The 21420-nt window shown below is 33.7% G+C and overlaps 1 protein-coding gene and 1 long non-coding RNA gene across 3 annotated transcripts; one reads left to right on the top strand and one right to left on the bottom strand.

Moving 5' to 3' along the window:
- Positions 1-4835: 4835 nt before the first annotated feature.
- Positions 4836-6668, bottom strand: LOC147274357 (transcription factor bHLH14-like). The gene has a single exon (XM_086256397.1). It carries the CDS (start codon positions 6370-6372, stop codon positions 5041-5043), a length of 1332 nt encoding a protein of 443 aa, XP_086112523.1. The 5' UTR covers positions 6373-6668; the 3' UTR covers positions 4836-5040.
- Positions 6669-18539: 11871 nt separating this feature from the next.
- LOC147274356 (uncharacterized) lies at positions 18540-20689 on the top strand. 2 transcript variants are annotated; one of them, XR_015119677.1, is made up of 5 exons: positions 18540-18715; positions 18951-19413; positions 19539-19622; positions 20297-20358; positions 20473-20689. It is a non-coding gene; the product is annotated as an uncharacterized LOC147274356 (long non-coding RNA). The 2 variants fall into 2 exon arrangements; XR_015119678.1 differs by having other exon boundaries at positions 20466-20689.
- The last annotated feature ends 731 nt before the right edge of the window (positions 20690-21420 follow it).

Below are 21420 nucleotides of genomic sequence, written 5' to 3'. Positions count from 1 at the left end.
CACGTAGGAGGACTAATTGAGCCACATGAAAAATGCACAACAGTTGACCACAGTACGGAGAACTACAGGGGATGACCAGAGTCTGTGAACTTGACTACAGTGGGTTGCTTGGGGATCTCGTCATCGACACCTTCTCGTGCTTATTTCTCTTGCTTCCTAACTTCGTTTGGAACACGTCATGACAAATAAGGCATCATCATAGCTTTTATTCATCAATTTAGTAACATAATTAAACTTGATTAAGCTCAAGTTTAGTTTAATTAATCAAGATCTCTTTGGTTGACCATTAAACTTAATTAAGCTCAAGTAGATTCTTTTCATATCCTTAATTTTTAGGTTCTATCAACATTATTGCTTTTCTCTACTAGTTCATATCCCAAATCTCTTCATCATCACCAATCATGACCCATGAGAGGCCTTAGGAGGTAAAAGAAAAAGGCCGTTGACTAAGGTTTGAAAGTAGAAATAGAATTTTGGAACGAGACCTATATATATTTTAGAATTAGTACTTTCAATATACATAGATATACAGAGTCATTTTAAGCACCCTTTTGTATTGTGCATATTTCACTATTAAAAAAGAGACTCTAAACCCAACCCTCTAAATAAAAGTATCAAAAATTAGTTTGATTGTTTTAACATATATGTGAGCTGCGCAGTGGACGGTGTGGCTGAAGTACAACATTAATTCTCTCGAAGGGTTGAAGGGCAACTGGTTTTTGACACACACACACACACTATATATATTATTCTTTGACCTTTGGAAACTCTTGGCCAAAAAAAAAAAAAAAGAGACCTTTAGAAACGAGATATTTGTTTTTATATTCTTTTTTCTTAGTCAAATATTTGTTTTTATCTTTAAGACTAAATATGTAATGCTAAAATATTTTTATTTTTTTGGCCAATTGCAAAAAGATATTGTTGAATTCCTTTCGAATACTAGAAGAGAAGGGAAATCAGATTTTTTTTTTTTTTTTGGTTGAAGAAATCAAATTAATTCAGGTACAGAAGATAATGGATTACTTGCAAATTAATGAATTAATCCATGACCCCACCTCGATCGGTCAGTCCTAGTGTATATAATATTATTCCTTTAACATTGTATTATTATATACTACTGTATACACTTTGACCAATGCATTTGAGCTTGGCTAAAAAATTTGAGAATTTTTTTACCAATATATCATTATGTAATGTAATTAATTTAATGTATAAAGATATTATTAAATAACATGTGTATATTAGTAAAGTATAATATTAATAATATTCACTTATATTATGACACATATGTTAATCGATATATTAGTTATGTAAAAAATTCTCTTAAAAAATTCAATTAAATTCTATGGACCCACGTCCCCACGTCCCCACATCACTCATCAATATACAAATCAACGAAATCATATTAACATAGTATTACATCATTGTTGGAGGTCAATAATTCATTACATGCACCAAATATTCACTCATGCATGACTTGAAAGGCCTGCGTCAGCAATCATGTCCTCATTATATATACCTCATCCTATTCCAAGTCGGTGGTGCCTCTAATTCCACTCTTCTATCTCTAGAACTTACCTGCAACCGGGGGGGGGTGCGCCAGCTGTTATCCCTCCCCCCCTTCTCTCTCTATCTCTCTTCTTCTCTTTCTCTCACTTTCTTTCTCTCTCTCACTTTCTCTCTTCCTCTCTCTCTAATGGGGATAACACCTGTCCTTATAACAGGGACAGGTAAGTTATTTTCCTTTTAGATATGATATATTGATTTAAATCAAAACACTAGCTAGCATAATGGTAATAATTAGTGTAATTAGTATTATTATTCATACACGTACGCAAAATTCATATGCTTATGAGGGAAAATGTCTTTTAAGTTAATTACTCACCAGATTGTACCCTATATGTTATCAATTTATTAAAATTAAATGAGATAAAGTGTATTCAAATTTAATGAACAAAATTTGATATCCTGCATTCCTGCCCTATACATTAACATTAATTTTTGACATTCTAATGCATAGTCATGTGACATAGTCACTTTCAAAACCCCCCAATCGTGATATCAAGTCATATATAACACTGCAGGCTTGTAATTATTATTATTTCACGTTTTAGATTATGTCTCACTACAGATTCACCAATGTTGTATATAATTAATTCCTTGTTATAATATAAGTAATTATATAGTTGTCCGTATATGAATCATAACACTTTTAATTCCTACTGTTGTTGGAATTTCTAATTATTTTATATAGTTTAAAACGTACAATCATATCCCTGTAGTACGTTCACATGCATGATTGTAATATTCAAACACAAATCTTTAATTCGGTCAATAAAATAGATAGAATGGTACGTGTCATGATTGTCATAAAGAAGAGTATTTTTAATTTTTTATATTTTTATTTTTTCTTTTTTTCTTTTTTATCCAATATTTCTTTGTACAATTTTTATTGATTTTTGTAGTCATTTTATTAACTTAAAATTGATGGATAGAGACTAATTTCGGAGGATTCTCAATGATATAAATATTGCTAATTAAGTAAAGATTTTGAAGAAGTTTTTGTTTGAATATATATGTTAATAAACAAAATTGTCTGAGGTGCCCCTAAACTAGATTGCTGGCTCCGTCACTGCGTGTCTGCATGTGGATTTGTCCTTAGGTCATATATGGCCTATAATCTATATTGGACATGGCACATACAAAGCTAGGTATTGTCCAAAATATCGATCCCTTCATGGCATTGAAATTTCAATCAACGTATCAAGATTATATATCACAGCCAATATTGAACTTACAATATTCCATATGAAGCACCTTTTGTACTATTGTCCTTATTCCCTACGGAATTGAATTCAAAGCACCCATTTACTTTCCGGAAAAACACTTCTCCCTCCTCCTTTATTGTCCCTTTGCTTCCTCAAGTAAATCGACCGAAAAAATAAAAAATTTAGAAACAAAAAAAGTTTTTGAAAAGAATATCAAACGCAATCTTATTCTCTCCGCGTCGTATATACAGAGAGCATATGAGTGAGACATCTGTTTCCTTTTATAAATATAAGTAAATTAAGAACAACTCCTCCAAAAATGTTGACTTGTAGTATAGAGTTGGCAATATGGTCTTATTGTTGATTATTCCATGATCTCCTAAGCTTTCACACTTGGTGCCAATGTCATTTCAAATAATTTTCTTAATTATGACTTAATTTATATATTATATGAGGAGCAGCGAATTTAAGTACTAGAACATGAAAAATTATTATACGTAATCGTAACACTATGTAACATAATGATATAATGTTACCAATTCAGTAAAATACTAGAGCATATATGTATGATGTATCTGAAAAATAGAGGAAACCGAAATCCGCCCCATTAATCACTAGGACTTATTAGACAACAGGAGAGGGAAGGTAAACCACGGCAGTACTAGTAATCGACAAAGAGAGACTCTTCCATGGAAGACGTAGCCATCGACAAATGGTCAACCTGGCAGGCAAGCAGATATATGTTTTCTTCAAAATGTACCATCAACTTTACTTTGGTTCCACGCTAGCTTTAGGGGTGGTCCATGAATGGGTAGGCGGGTTTGTAATTTTGTATGTTGTTGTTATCCAATTTGTGCCATGTTGGGCCTTGAACAGTATTGGACCTTAATTACTATCCGTATCATGTTGGGCCTAAAGTTTATATTGGATCTTAGTTTGTATCAGGTCTTAATTACTGTTTGTGTCACAATTGGGCTCATGTCAGGTAATTTATAAGGGAAACTTTTATTTAGATTCTTTAATTTAACAATTTATTGAATAAAGTTTTATAACTTTTAAAATTCTAAATAAAGTTTAATAATACTGTAATCATTCAATATTACATAATATTAGTCTATTGGTTTCAATTTTTTCACACATACCAGGTGCCGAGCCCTTGGCCGTCATTTTTTGAGTGTTCGACAGTGCATTTTTACTTCTTCTCAAGCCCTGGTTTGTTGGCTTTATATTAGGTTTTAACTCTGAGATTTCGCCCAAAATTTCAAAGTTAAAACCTAATATACAGCCTCCACAAACCTCATTCTATATCCTAAGCAGGTATGGGTGGCAAACGAGAGAGACAGAGAGCCTTCGCATTTTTTTCTTTAAATATTTTTAACTTCGAATTATCTCCACCGGGTGGCTCACTTGAATGCCAGGTCTTTCTCCGCTGCCAACAAGAGAACAAGGAGAGTAGGACTGAAGAAGGAGTTTGGACTCTCACTGCTACAAATTCTTTGAAAATCTTTAGCACACCATGACACACCTGACACCATAAACAATAAGTCATACCTCGCTAGTGCAAATGGAGGAGATATTTTGTCATATGATTATAATACCACATGACGGTGTAATTAATTCATTCAAATTATAACATATGTACAATCATTAATATTTTAAACTTTAACAATACTTTAAAATAATTCAAATATTATAATATGAATGGACTGATTACACCACCACTAACAACACAGAAATTTTTTTCTCCAATTATGCAGGTCTTGCTGGTGCATAACCGTCAAGATTGTAGTAAAGCATTGAATCATTGAGGCCATTAATTTTGCAAGTGGGTAAGACAATTAAGGATATGAGAGTATATATGCTATGTTCATGACCTTTTGTCTTTAGCCATGAGTAATTAGCTGTAAAGCCTGTAATTGAATAGCTTGTTCAGATTTTTACCAAAAAAAAAAAAGAAAAATAGCTTGTGCAGATTCTTCAGAAAGCGGACCAAAGAAATTTCAAGGGGTAAAATTAAAGTTGCTTAATTACTAGGTAGAGAAAATGCAACAGGCAGTAGGGCTATTATTGACAGTTGAAATGATATGTTTATTGCTTAGAAATCTTATTGGAAAACAAGTCTTCACTTAACTTACACAGACACATTAACTCCTAAAACTTGGCTAAGCATCGAGTTACAACAACCGATACCGAACGAGAAGAAGAATGAGAAAACCATTGTCCTGATCATGAATAAGGCTTAATTAGCTAGCTAGGGAAATTAAGTAACTAATTAATTAAACATTCTTTTCATAATAGCGGTTCTCATGGCTGCCTCACTAGTGAATCCTTGAGGAACTCTTGCCACAACATCTTGAAGCAACAACTCCTTGGCGCTTGACATGCTTGCATGACAAATTTGTAACCCCAAGTCTCTGAGTGCATTCATCAACCTTGCATATGGGTAATCCGAATCCGAACACTGAACTCTTATCATGGCTTCCGACCCCACAATCTTAACATCTACTTCCATAGCAGCTCTTTTACAATCACTTGAACATGGCCTTGCATGAGGATGATGCTCAACTATGGAGTTAGTACTAGTACAATTCATAGTACCAAGTTGTGGTTTCTGGGGTGGCGCTTGGATTTTGGTCTTTAAGTCTTCAATCTTCGCCTTGAGCTCGTTGATGTACACCACTGCATCAGCCAGCAGAGAAGCTTTGTCCATCTTTGACACATTGGGAACAACCGCCCGGAGGGCATAGAACCGGCGGTTGAGTCTCTCCCGCCGTTGTCTCTCCGCAGCCACATTTTTAATCGGTGATTCTCTGCCAACATTACTTTTATGGTTTGGTTTTACTCTCTTTTTCAACCGAATGGTATCTGTATTCTTAGAAGGCCCTGAGTCTGATGATGACTCACTATCTAAATTGACAACGGATGCTTCTCTTGTATTACCACCACTTTGGTTATAATCACCTAATGGGTTGGTGTACTCATTATTTTGTGCTCCTGAAATGAACATCCCACTCTGTGGCTGCAGAGGAACATCATGTACTTGTTTGATCATGCCCTGATTTGAGACGACCCAGCTGCTGCTGTTAATAATGTCTGATCCGAAAAGTGATTTTGAAATCTGGACAAGACCCCAATCTTGTTTGATCACATCCAGAGAAGCCAGTTCAAGTACCCCACATGAAGTTGCAACACAAACCAAGGTTTGAATTCCATGCTCGCGAGCCACTTTGACTCTCTCACACTCATCGAATTGCAGCTCATAATCACCATCTGCCCACCAAATAAAACCACCAGAACAAAATGTACGACTGAGAATGTTGTTGTTAATGCCATTCCCTATAGGAAATGACTGCGTTGAAGAAATGGTGTAAAAGTAAAACCACTCATGGTCTCCATGGTCTCGGGTGTCTCGGAAATGACCTCCGGCCCATGACAAAGCAAAACAACCATTGGTGTCTTTGGAGGCTTGCCAGAAGATGGAGTAGACCCACAATTCAGGACGGCTTTGAACTATGAATTGGAGGCGTTGTTGAATCGAGGGTGACGCAGAGGTTTCTTGACAAGGATTATTGGGCGAAAAACAAGCGGAAAAAATATCTTCCATGGCTTAATTTTGCTGCAACAAGAGAGACAGAGGGTGGGGAATATATTAAGCAGTGGAAGACGAGAGTGTTGTGAATCACTCTGGGAATTAAAGGGGCATGTAGAAACGAGGACTCAGTGTTGGAGTAAAGCGACAGGCAAACTATGAGATCAGGCACTCAACAAAGAGAAATACTCTACCAAAATAGATCATTTGATTTTTAAAAGAATTTCCAAATCTTAAACGTGATTGTATGCTTGATTGTAAAACACCTAAAATGCAAAAGGAAAATGTGTCCTCATGAGTACATTTTTCTGGCGCCGTCCTTAACTGCTGGGTTGATTGGGTAGGGGTGAAGCTGCTAGAGTGTTCGACTACATGAAAGAGTTAAAAGCAACACGTGGTTCTATTTTATTGGACCACGTCAATGCTAAAAGGTAAGAGGACGCTTAAAATTGAGTACTCTAGTATTTCTTATCAATAAATATGTCAATATGATCACATGTACATCATAAGGAAAATGGATCAATTACGGACACATGCACCAAATATTGATCTAAAATACTATAATAATAATTAGTGTCATTACTATTAGAGGTCTCTTATTATTATTGTTAGGAAAATGGATTAATAAAAGATTCATACATATAATTCATATGCTTATGATGAAGAATGTCTTAAAAATTTCTCAGCAGATGCATCCTACATTATATGTGTTAATATCTCTTTTGTTAAATTAAGTAAAATTTAAATTTATGAACAAAATTTGATGAAGAAATTAAAAAAACAAAACAAACTTCTTTATATATATCATGGATATATAAATCTATTATCCCTTATATTTCTCATTAGCTGATTATACTTGTTCATGAATTACATGAAAATGAAAATTATCTTTGTATCAATTCTATTACATGAAAATTATGCTTATAATTTTGTTAAGTTACCCTATATATATATATATATACATACATTTACGTTCAAATTTGAACTTCTCATATATTGAGATTGCAAATTTGCAATTGCAAGGCCCAGAATTGATATTCCATCGTCTGGTAAGAAAAGCCTTAGTACAAAGCCCACGTGTATGCAGCGTGCTGACATGACAGTTTTTCTCTCAACCCTCCCTATCATCTTAATTTTGGTGTCCTCTTGATAGAACATGATTTGGAGTTAGTGTAGGAAGGTCCAACATATATAATTATATATGGAGAAGAATTTACATATTTTTATGTGATATCACGTGACATTGCTTTTTTTCATTTGCTTTCTCATTTCTCTCACTCTTTTTTTCTTTCTCTTTCTCTTGTCTCTTGTCTCTTGTCTTTATCTCTTTTTTCAAAGGATGTTACGTCACTACAACATGAGGATATGTAAATCTTCTTCTTATATCTACAGCCCAAAAAAGACTAAGGCCTCGTTTGGGATTATAGTGGAGGACCCAAAAGCTATTGTGGATGACAATTCTTAATCACCTACAGCAGTTTTGGTGTTTGGTAAAAAAATAAAAAACTGCTTTTCCCTACAATTCTCAACTCTCCACAGCAAAAACAAAAAACATATTTCTATGTGCTTTTGAAAGCTGCAGTGAATCACAATAACAATAAATATTTTATTTTACTCATAATACCCTCATTGATTTCTATAATTTTTATTTGTTTATTTTAAATTAAAAATATGTTCATTGTTAATTATATTTTATATTGTGATAATTAATTATGATATTTTATTTATACGATTAAAATTATAATATACATAAAAAAATAATAGGCATACTTATTTAATAATGTTGTTCTTAAAAAAATTAATGCTAATAAAAATTTGTAGCCACAAATTTAAAAAATAAGTAAAAAAAACATTTTAGTTTTACCAAACAAATAAGTGAAAGACACTTTCAGCATCATATCCATTTTAGTAATTATACATAGTCACATCACTTTTACATTAACATTTACCAAACACTTTGATACTGTTTTTTGCACTCGTAACACTTTTGAAAACATAGTTTACCAAACACTCAACTGCTTTACTTTACAGCTGACTTTACTTCACAGCTGTTTTTCCTCACAGTAATACCAAACTGGCCCTAAGACATTATACGTAACTATAGTTATATAGTTGTTTTAGCTATAGCTAAGACACTATTGTATTGAGATTGTGTTTTTGCTAAAATGTTATTTCTAAAATTAATTTGTTAGTAAATTAATACGAAATTATCTTTTTAGGTCAATCACATAATATAACATGTCACGTAGTCATTGGCTGCTCAAAGTGATCGTTGCTCTGCCCAATCACGGGCCCTTAAATAACCAAGAAAAAGACAATCTTATTCTCTCCCCACGTCCTATATCGGCTATACGTAATAGGGGTGGGCGCGGTGCGGTTTGGTCCCGTTCTCCCCCGGAACCGGGCTCCGCGCCGGATATTCATACGCGGTGCGGTTCGGTGCTTAAAACCGTGAAGGGAGTAAAAAAACCAAACCAAACCAAACCAAACCATTTCATGTGCGGTGCGGTGCGGTTCTCCACTGCGGTTCTGGTCTTTTTATTACATTTGCATATGTTTTAATGTTTTAATGTTTTATAATTTATATAAAACATATGTTTTGGGGTTTGAGCAATTGGGTTTGGTTGGGCAAACTAGTTTATGTAACTAGACTATATAGAGTATATAGAATATATAAAATTTTAAACCTTAGGGTTTAGCGTTTAGAGAATGAGAGATGAGTTGCAACCAAACCCTATACCATAAGTTTTAAATCCTTATACCATAAACCCTAATATCCTATAGGACCTATACCATATCCTAAACTTTATACCATAAATTTTAAATCCTATACCTTATATGGCATATACCATACACACTTATATAGTATATAACTATATATTATACCCTAGAACTATAAACAATTAAAAAATTTAGTATATAGAGTATAAACTATAAATAATACACTAATTTTTTTTAAAGTTAATGATTATAAAGTCCATTTTTTGACACTTAATACTTTTAAGACCCAGGTCCTTTTTTGATATTTGAAGGAGGCCCAGTTTATACCAAACCGGTCCTCTCTTCCGTCTCCGTCATTCTCTCTCCGTCTCCTTCTCTTCTCTCCGTCTATCTCTATCTCCCTCTCTCCGTCTGCAAGCTTTGCCGCTGCTCCCTTCTTCGGCGACTCACCATCGTTGCCGTCGTCGATCGGACGATCGTTGCCTCTGCTTGGATCGATCTCGGTGCCCTTCTTCGGCAAACCACCACGAAGAATCCTCCCTTCACTTTGAGAAAAAGGTAGCAGAAGCCGCAACTCCAGATCGACCTCCTTCCTCACTCCCCACCTCACAAGTATGTCTCTTCTTCCTATCTCTATATCTCTTTTCTCTCTCAGCTTAGCTTGGAACATGGCCTACGCTGCCATTGAATTAGGGTTTCAGATTTTGGGACTCCAATTTCAGGTGGCAAAGGTGATGGACATGCCACAATCCAAGTCCATGTCTGCAATTGCAGGTTTTTAATACAAACTTTCATTTGAAGAAAAAGTTTCATTGTAAATTTCCTTCGCTCTCCCCCTTGTAATTGAAACTTATGTTCTGTTGCCTTTATTCTACATCATATATTGCTAGCTAGAATCAGGTAATTAATGGTACTCGAAAATTCACATTCCCAATTAATTTTGTCTGTGGATGGGAAGTTCTCACTTTTGTTGATGAAGATCGATTGCACACCACTGAACGTTTGGATACATTATTTTGATTTTATGTTTCCAAGGTCATGCATGTTGGAGACTTATCTAAGATTCATTTTACAGGTAACAGTTCCATCATTGGCCTCTGTATACAATGAGTATGCCTCTGTATTCATTTTACAGGTAACTTAATTTTGTGCAGTTTCTTTTTGCGTTTTTAGCTCTTTTGCTTTGCATAATTTTACATGAATAGAATAGGTGTGGCTTAATTAATTTTTTTTTTCCAATTTATTTCAAGGTTGTGGCCATGGTGATATGCAGGTTGATATATGATACAAGCATATACCTCCAGGCCATGGTGATATATTAAGATTGTTATGATTGGTTTGTATGCTAAGCCATGAAAGTAATGGATTATTAAATGATGTTGAGGAATTGAGTTTCTAAAAGGTAGAACATGGCATTAGCTTCTGTACTTGCAGTTTGTGTAACTACTTATCTATAGTATTAGTTTGTGTAACTACTTGTATATTGGCGTTTCGTTATCATTATTGAGTAATTCATTGTTTGTGTTTCAATGGCAGGGGAGGTTTGTTTCTCTTGACTTTTCCTTGATTGGAATTCTGTGGTCATGCCTATGTTTGTTTAGGTGGCAATGTATTGGTGGTAGGAATCAAAGATATATTATTGGAAATTTTATATATTGTTCAAATCATTTATAGTTATGTCATGCATCTTAGTTATGTTAGTAGAATATATCATATTCATTTTATAGCCAATATGTAAGTGGGGTTATGATTGTTACTACTTGTCAGTAGCAATATGTAAGTGGGGCTATGATTGTTACTGCTTGTCAATAACAATATGTAAGTGAGGCTATAGTTGTTAATGCTTATCAGTAACAATATATAAGTGGGGTTATGATTGTTAATAGTGACAGTTGATAGTGACAATTGTTAAATAGCATTTTTTTTTACAGTGGCTATTTTTTTGACAGTGGCTATTGTTAAAAAAAAAAAAAAAAAAAAAAAGACACACGACAGCTTCAACAAAAAAGAAAAAAAGAAGAAGACACATGACAACTTCATAAAAAAAAAAAAAAAAAGGAAGTACATGTCTGCTTCAGCAAATAGAAAAAAAGAAGAAGAAGTTTTTTTGTTTTTTATGTGTTTATGTTAGAAAAATACATAAGATTTGTATATGTATGTTGTTTCTGGGTTCTTTTTGGAACAATGAGAATAGTGATTGTTCGATAGTGGCAAGAAATAATAGTTGCCACTGTGACAGTAGCAATTAGGTGATTGTTACTGTGTGATAGTAGCAAATTAACAATCACTTGATTTGTTACTGTGTGACAGTAGCAATCAGGTGATTGTTACTCTTTGAATTTTGTAATTTTCTATGGTTTGAATTTTGGTGATTGTTATTGTATGATGATAACAAGATATATTAGTTATCTTCAACAGGTGATTGTTACTGTAAGACAGTATCAATAGGTGATTTTTACTACCAAATAATAACAATTTCTGATTGTCACTGCCAGACAGTAGCAATAAGTGATTGTTATTATCAAACAATGATAATACTTGATTGCCACTGCCCGGCAGTAGCAATAGATGATTGTTACTATTCGATAGTAACAATTAACTTACTATTAAAACGTAAAAGATTATGGATGCCTCATCTTGATTTTTTGTATTTTATATTAGTTATTATTTAATATGTTTATGACATGAAAATACATAAATTATTATTTGTTTTTTTTTTTGGAATGGAAAAAAAAGGGGGAAAATGGCATTTTAAAAACACTGTAGCGCTGTTACTGTAGCACCGGTTTTTTAAAAAGTGGGCCGCTACAGTATTTTACTGTAGCGCTTGGGCCGGATGAATAGTAAATTTTAAAAAATGAACTTTAAAAAATAAAACCTTTTTTTTTATATAGAATATAAAGAATATACTAATTTTATTATATAGGGTAATGGGTATAACTAAAATTATTAATTTATTATTATATTATATATCTAGAAAATAGGTCATAGGGTTATATAAAATATATTTTAGGGTCTAAACTCTAAATATAGCTAGGTTAATATTAATTTTAATATTTTATTAGGGTTTAGGGTCTAAAGTGTATAAAAATGTGTACAAAAAATGTATAAAAAATATATAAATATGGTATAAATATGTATAAAAAGCATATAAAATGGTATATATATGTATAAAAATATAAAAATATATATTTTTTACAATTATGCGGTGCGGTTCGGTGCGGTGCGGTTAAATGAGGTGTGGAACAGGAACCGGAACCGGAAAGAAGCAGTGCAGTTCGATTTTTTTGACGGTGTTGATTTTTTTAGTCAATGCAGTTTTTTATAATTTTTTGACAATATGGTTCGGTCAATTTTGACGGTGCAAGGTTAAAATGTCCACCCCTAATAAACAATAATGTAGTAATGCGCATGTCTTGCACAAACATTGATTATTCTTTTTTGGGCCATGAGGCCCATGACACAAACATTGATTATTAATTTATTGGGTGACCTCTGTTTTTCTTGTGGAAAACAAGAATAACTAGACTCTACAAAAATGTTGACTTGTAGCTCTAGGCCTGTGGCTGTGGTCCTGTGGTCCTGTGGACCTGAGGTCCGCGGGTGTCTATAGTACGTATATATGAACCTAGACACTTGACCACAAATATTGATCACTGTACTAATAACTGGCTACCTAGTACAAGCTGCACATTGAACATTTGTTGAGCTAGGCTCAGAATTCATGAGCTCAATAAGCAACAAGTTCGAATAAGATCTGACTTTCATCAAACCCAGCAAAACTGATCCTATGTTAGTATGTTAAGCAGCTTCAGCTTCAGCTTCATGCAAGACTTGAAAGTCCTGGTGGTCAAGTGTCAGCTATCACGTCAACATTATACCCATCAGAGAGGGTCTTCAATGGGGCATGCCCCACTGGAGCACGCCCCATATAAGATTTACGCTACCCATCATCTTCAAAGTCGGTGGTGCGTCTAATTCTACTCTTCTAAAAGTACTATTGGGGTGCCAAAAATCACTGATTGAGTAGTCCTGGGACTAGACTAGACGAAGTAGGTCATTACATCCTCCGGTCATGAAATGTTAAGAATTATTAAATTTTGTAAATCACTTATATACTTATATATTATGTTAAAGTCCAAATAATATACATAAATGGTAGATGACTCAATTTTTATGATTCGTCTTGTGTCCCCATAATCTCAGGACCGACCTAGCATACACATAATTCATATGCTTAATTTTGAGAGAAAATGTCTTATAAATTAAACACTTGTTCATAAGCTTTGAAAGTGAATAATTCAAGTTTAATGAACAAAATTTGATGAATAAATTTAATGAATATATGTCAATTTGTTTTTGGTCGAATAATCCCCAAAATTACTATTCCATAGTAGGTGGTGAGGTAAGCCTCAGTACAAAGCCCACATGGAACATGGTTACATTTGCATCCTAGTGAAGACAATATTGTGATCACCTGTTCATATATGTTGGGCACATTTCCAATTTTCCATCATAGATCTTCATCGTTTTCAATGGAGGGAAGGGAGACAATTAAGGTGGGCCTGCGATTGAACTGGAGAGCGAGGGACTGGGCTAGGCTTGACCATGGCTGAAGCACTTGAGATTTTTGCTCAAGGCCTAATACTACAATCAGATCGACTTCTGTAATTGGCTGAAGCACGAGTTCTTCTTTCAGTGAGGAAAGGCAAAGGCTATCTGTAATTGGCTTTTGTAAAAGAGTAAATGAAGACCTCAAAAACTGGGAAAATGATAAGTTTGCATTTTCGGATCAATTTTGAAAACTATTTTCTGAAAATAGGATACCAAAAATTTTTTCATTAAAGAACAGTATTTTCATACGCAAAAGCGTCACGCGAGGCGTAAGCTTTGATGCGTATAGCGTAAGCCTTTTGAGCATAAAAAAATATAATTATAAAAAAAATTATATAGCTAAAAAATAGCATTAATTGTCATTCATATATTAATATAAGTAGTCTTGTTCTAGATCAAAATTGCATAAAGAAGTATCTTCTTTGTAAAAGCAAGAACAACATTCATAAGATCCGAGGCATCACAAAAGGTGAAACTTGAAGACTTTTCTTGTGGAAAAACTGAAAATGCATTTATGCACTGCTTACATGATGCCAAAGCTGCCTTATGATGATAATGAAGGGGGTCTGTGTGGAGATGTTGACAAACCAACAAAATTGATCCATTAGTCCTTCCCTTGAGTAAACTTGAATAAAATTCCATAATAAGGGCCAAACTTACTTTCCTTTTCACCACCAAAGGACCAGAACAACTTGCACAAAATTTGCATTGCAGACTGTCCGATATTTTCTTTGCTCCCCTTTTTCTCCTTGTTCTCTTGTCGCTTTTAGTAACTATGTTCAATTGTAAGAAATAAAACCTAACTGATCACGTAACCAACACATATGAGGCTAGATGTGGCAATAAATCATGTCACATATGGTTGCACGGAAGCAGGAGCTGAAGGAACATGTACTTATTTTTCTTTCATCTCTAACCCTCCCTCCCTCTTTTCTGATATCACTTGGAGCAATTGACTGATCGTTTTGGGACTAAGAGTTTTTGGAAAAAAAAAAATCACACAGAGCGTCGCCATTCACGCCTTCAACGCCTAGCCGTCGCGAGGCGTACGCTATCTACGCCTTGCCGTCGCCTTTCAGTCATTTTACACAGTCCGGCGACGTCGAGCGCAATCGGCAGCCGCCTCGCCATGACTCGCGCCTTGAGGCACGCCTGAAGCGCACTTTTGAAAACACTGGTAAAGAAACATAATCGCTCGTTTTTAAGAACAAAAAACAGTTTCAAACACAGTACCAAATTTGGAGTTATTGTAGTGTGCAAATTACTATCAAGTCGTATATAACAGAAGCTTGGACTTTGGAATGTCACGTTGTAGATTATATATGTACCTCCAATTTGTAGTCTAGTTTCACTAATGTTGTATTTACAGTCTGTATGTTAAGAGTATATACTTGTTTGCATTGGACTATTGGCGTCTACTTCACTATGGAATTGAATTCTAAAGCATTCATTTATTAGATGGCTATTATTTGAACACACATACTTGTCACTACTCACTACACACCCTTTATTTATTACACATTTTTGTAATTTTGTAATTTTTATAATTTCTTATTAAACACCTCCAACGTTTCCAAATAAGGAGTGCTAGAGTTACTTAATAATTTGTGTCATAATGGTGCCTAATGATATGACATTTCCACATAAGATTTTATAAAGAATATTTTAACCTTTTTAAAATTTTGTGAAACTTAGGTTAGACAAAAAGAAAATTAAAATATTTTATCACAAAAAATTTAAGCCCCAATTCGTTGAACCCTAACATCTACTCCAATCAAATCTACTATTTTGGAACAAATCTTGCCTCCCATTGACACTCCTCAATCAGCTGGTTCTCCCCCATTGATACGCACATCATATTGACCAATTCATCCTTAATTATAACAATGATACGTATATTTATATAATTTTATTAATACATTTTACTTAGCAAATAAACACCTTCGATCATTGCACGCTTGTCTCTTGAATTCTCTCTTGAATTCTTTAACCCATTTAAAGGATGTGGCCCATTTTAGCAAATGGGCCACATCTTCATTGATAGATCATCTTCATTGATAGATCATCCTTACAAAAAATTAGTCAAATCGAAAATCATTTGCCTATCTAATTTTGATAAAACAAATTGACAGTTTCATTGAAAATATTTGGTTCGTCCATTTATTTGATCAAAGTTAGATAGGCAAATGATTTTTGATTTAGCTAATTTTTTGCAAGGATGATCTATCAATGGAGATGTAAAAATTGAACGGTTCGGATCGACACAAAACGACTTGTGTGGGCCCCAATAGGGTATACCTCAACATAAATAAGTTGAGGTATAAAATTAGCTAAATCAAAAATCATTTGCCTATCTAACTTTGATCAAATAAATGGACGAACCAAATATTTTCGATGAAACGGTCAATTTGTTTTATCAAAGTTAGATAGGCAAATGATTTCGGATTTGGCTAATTTTTTACAAGGATGATCTATCAATGAAGATGTAAAAATTGAACGGTTCGGATCGACACAAAACGACTTGTGTGGGCCCTAACAAGGTCATACCTCAACATAAATAAGTTGAGGTATACCTCAACAGAAGAAGCTATTATATATATATATACGTTCAAATTTGAGCTTCTCATATATTGAAATTGCAAGGCCCAGAATTGATATTCCATCGTCTGGTAAGAAAAGCCTTAGTACAAAGCCCACGTGTATGCAGCGTGCTGACATTAAGATAAGGCGTTTTCATGACAATTTTTCTCTCAATTGTCCCTGTCATCTTAATTTTGGTGTCCTCTTAGTAGAACATGATTTGGAGTTAGTGTAGGAAGGTCCAACATACATATGGAGAAGAATTTACATATTTTCCATGTAATATCACCTGACATCGCTTTCTTTCATTTGCTGTCTTTTTTTCTTTTTCTTTTTCTTGTCTCTTGTCTCTTGTCTCTTGTCTCTTAGCTCTATCTCTTTTTTCAAAGAATATCACATCACTACAATATGAGAATATGTAAATCTTTTTCCTATATCTACAGCCCAAAAAAGACTAAAGCCCCGTTTGGGATTGCAGTGAAAGACCTAAAAACTATTGTGGATGACAATTCTCAATCACTTACAGTAGTTTTGGTGTTTGGTAAAAAAATAAAAAACTGTTTTCCCTCACAATTCTCAACTTTCTACAGCAAAAAACAGAAAGCAGGTCTCTAGGTGCTTTTGAAAGCTGCAGTGAATCACAACAATAAATATTTTATTTTACTCATAATACCCTTATTGATTTCTATAATTTTTATTTGTTTATTTTAAATGAAAAAATTATGTCCATTGTTACTTATATTTTATATTGTGATAATTAATTATGATATTTTATTTATACGATTAAAATTATAATATATTTAAAAAAATAATAGGCATACTTATTTAATAATGTTGTTCTTAAAAAAATTAATACTAATAAAAATTTGTAGCCACAAATTTAAAAAATAAGTAAAAAAAACATTTTAGTTTTACCAAACAAATAAGTGAAAGACATTTTCAGCATCATGTCCATTTTAGTAATTATACACAATCACAGCACTTTTACATTAACATTTACCAAATACTTTGATACTGTTTTTTGCACTCACAGCACTTTTGAAAACATAGTTTACCAAACACTCAACTGTTTTACTTTACAGCTGACTTTACTTCACAGCTGTTTTTCCTCACAGTAATACCAAACTGGCCCTAAGACATTACACATTACTATAGTTATATAGTTGTTTTAGCTATAGCTAAGACACTATTGTATTGAGATTGTGTTTTTGCTACAATGTTATTTCTAAAGTTAATTTGTTAATAAATTAATACGAAATTATCTTTTTAGGCCAATCACATAATATAACGTGTCACGTACACTACAACAAAAGTGAGCAATACTCACTATTTTTGAAATGTAAATTCTAGTAGGTTGCAATTGCTCAAATTTATGGTCAACAAACACTATTGTGCCATTGACTTCATAAAGCACCCCCATTTTAGTTTGTAAACACTAACTAATGTGGGTTAGGATGGCTTACGGGGTTTCTAAATATTGTTACCAACTATTAACACAAAAGGGACATAGGGTGTATAGAGAAAAATAGTTGCTTATATAGTTGGTATAAAAAAAAGGTCAAATCATCCACTCTTATAGTCACCAACAGCATAAGAGAGGCTTTGTAAAGCAACAATTAATAGTTAATGAGGCACCTTGTCCAATACACTTAGAGATCCAACCCCAAAACCATCTATTTCAAATAAGTTGGATAACATATTATATGCCCAAATTATCAATTTGAGAAATAACCCTTTCATTAAATATTTTACAAATTATCCACAATCAGTTTTACAAAGATTTTAATAATAAAAAAAAAAAGTTGAGAAACCCTAAATTAATAAACAAATATTTGGGAAGGTTATTTGACTTATTTCTGTGTATCAAATTCAAGAGTTGATATTTTTTCCTTTAAAGGGGTGCTAGTAATTTTATTTTTAAAACTTGCCGCCGACCCAAAAAAAAAATAAAAAATCTCCAGATCTACCTCTCTTTCTGCCAAACAAAACCCTCAACCCTCTGTTCTCTCTCTCTCGCTCTCGCTCTCCTCTCTCTCTCCCTCTATCTATCTCCCTCTCCCTCCTTCCCTCCCTCCCTCTCTCTGAAGCGTAAAAATGGAACTCCAAAGCTGGAGCATTGTGGATCTGAGCTTGAAGGAAGCTTCTCTTTGGTGCGTTCTTTCTTGTGATAGGTTAGGGTTTTCAAAACTTAAATCGATTTTGCAATTTTAGGGTTAAGAGAGTTGGGGTTTTTGGGGCTTTTGTGGTCTATGATGGTCTGGAAAAAACAAAACTGATTTGCCTAACAAGGGTTCCCTGTTCGTGTTTTGAGTCTGATGGTTAGATAAAAAAAACTAGGTGTTCTCTTTTTAATTTTTATTTTGATGTAAATATGTTTTTCTGCCATAGATCCGGAGACTCCCATTTCCTCAGTATTTGCTAGCTATGGGGTGCAATGGGCAGTGTAAGCATTTTTGCTGCTTCTTATTTCTCTTGTTATGATATTTTCCTAGATTGAGTGCCATCCATTTAAAAATAACTTTTTTTTAAGATCCATATATACTTATTAGTTATTGCAGTTATATTATAACAACAGGAGCATGTATACTGGTTTGTGTTTTGTTTTTTTTAGTTCTTTGGGTTTCTATTATTTATGTTTGTAATATAAAAATTTTCATTTTCATTTAATGTTTCTATAGGCACTGATGCGACCCACCGCCCTACTGTCACCACCATATTTGGTGTTGTTTTCTTATTCCTCAATTCTTTTATTTACTTAACAGTTTTTATTTTAGTTTTCTGTGTAGTTTTTATGTGTTAATTTTATATTTTTGGTATAGGCTGTTGATTGTGCTTGCTTGAGGTAAGGAAATCCTATCCTGAGTTTTTAAATTTCTATTTTGATTTTTGGGTTTCAGTTTTGGGGTATGATTTGTGCAAGGTTTCAGTTTTTAATTTCTATTTGGGATAAGCATATGCAGAGGAACTAGGAATTTATTTCAGTTTTGGGTATATATGTTGTGATGAGGATGACATAAGAGTATGTTTATTGTTTGATGCTTCTTTTGTTAGGCAAAGAAGAAGCCAAAATTGCTTTGGCAACAGGGTTTGTTGATAACGAGATTCTAAGTCAACAACATTCAAGATTCTGCAAAGCTTGAAGTAATTATGCCATCATTTGTTTTTTTTTTGTTTTTTTTGTTTTTGCATCTTGAAATGTTTTCTTGATTTTCTTAACTGGTTTTACCCCTTCCGATTACCATAATATTTTTCCTTCTTTTTTTTAGTAGGTACAGCTTTGTGCTTCACACTATGCTCTTGTTGGTGGTGGCTTGGATGACTTTACTTGTCTTGGGTGACTTTTTTAGCAGGTACAGCTTTGTGTTTCCATTTAATGTTAGCATTGTACATCTTACTTCAGGATATGGCATGATTGATAGGTCCTTTAATTGCCTTCATCTTTGTGAGTACCAATCTGCCATGGTTACTCTTAAGTTTCACATTGTTCAAATTCTGTAAATATACAAAATTATGAAGGATTATAATAGTGACATAGCAAGTGTTTTAGAGTCAACTAGTTGATTCAATAACTGGTAAGGCATAAAGATTGATAGAGTCATCACTATCATAATTCACATTCCATGGGATCAAGGTTTGATCAAGTAGTACTCTCTGGTAGCTCACCTCATGGTTAATGATGATGTGATGTTTCTTTGTTAAATTGGTGCATAATTGTGTCCCTCCAATCAACTCTGTTTGCTCTCACTCCCGATGACCAGACTTTTTGTTTCCATAATGACATTATTTAGTATATAGATGTTCAAGTTAATTTTTTGGGCTGAGTATCTGAATTTAAATTGTTCAACATTCTTTGAGACTTAATCCCAAAGAAGATGTAGTAGAAAAGAAGAAAAGGAGAACAAGAGAAAAAGCCCCAAAATCATGCTCAGTTCTTTTGCATGTGGTTCTTTGTAATGGTCCAACTTTCTTTATGATTTCTCTTTTTTTTAGATGTTTATTGTTAGCATTGTACATCTTATTTCAGGAAATGAGATGATTGATAAGCAAGAACAAGTTTATATAGGTCCTTTAATTGCCTTCATCTTTGTGAGTATCAATCTGCCATTGTTACCCATAAGTTTCATTGTTTTGCATATGACTTGCCCATTGCTTTGGATTGCATTGGTTTCCATTTAGCTTTGTTTTGATTGTAGTTGGCAGTAGGAAGCTGGCAGATATGGATGCACATGCTTGTGACTTAGGGGGGTCAAGTTGGAAGGAAGTAAAGGTTCTGTTAAGCTAGGTTTTCTTTTTCTTTTTTGTGCCTCTTCTTTTAAGCTAGTTTGACTGAGTGTATTTTTTATACAACTGATCACACTTATGGAATTTATCATGTAATGTAATCTTACATATATATATATATATAAAGTATCTTTTGGTTTAATTCTGAGTTAGCAGTTGCTAAAACAGCTTTGATGTGTGAATATATGCAATGTAGATCATATGGAACAATAGTAAATTGAAAAACCGGGTTTACTTGAGGTACGAACATGTAGATCATATGGAACAATAGTATTAGGTAACCACTGCTATCCAGCAGTTTCATATACATTTAACAAAAAAAAAAAAAAAAACCTGAAAATTTCAATTTTAATTATTTATTTAGTTAAACAACCCTTTGAAAGGGTAGCACTAGATATTTGAAATGCAAATTGAATTATATTTTTGAAATGGATTAAGGGACTAACTACATTGGTTGGTTATCACAATCAAACTAATTTTCAAACTAACTTGTAATGGTTGCATAATAAAAGCAAATCACTGTTCTCAAGCAACCTTACCAAAACAGGCGGTGCAAAACCTTTTAGGGACCCCAACCCCTACATCCTTTGGCTTAAGTGTTGCTGCAGCGTTGGTAATCCCTTGCGCAACTCTAAATGGTTGGTTAGTGTCCAAAAGAGTTGGTAAAAAGTGGGTTGCCATTGCTCGGTTTTCTTGTAGTGGTAGTCATTTGGCTGCTCAAAGTGATCGTTGCTCTGCCCAATCACGGGCCCTTAAACAACCAAGAAAAAGAAAATGACGATCTTATTCTCTCCCCACGTCCTATACCGGCTATACGTAATAATGTACTAATGAGCATGTCTTGCACAAACATTGATTATTTTTTTT

Source organism: Dryas octopetala, chromosome 9, assembly GCF_963921425.1.
Source record: "Dryas octopetala chromosome 9, drDryOcto1.1, whole genome shotgun sequence".
In the NCBI taxonomy this organism is placed as follows: Eukaryota; Viridiplantae; Streptophyta; class Magnoliopsida; order Rosales; family Rosaceae; genus Dryas; species Dryas octopetala.
This window is presented reverse-complemented; position numbering and strand designations above follow the sequence as displayed.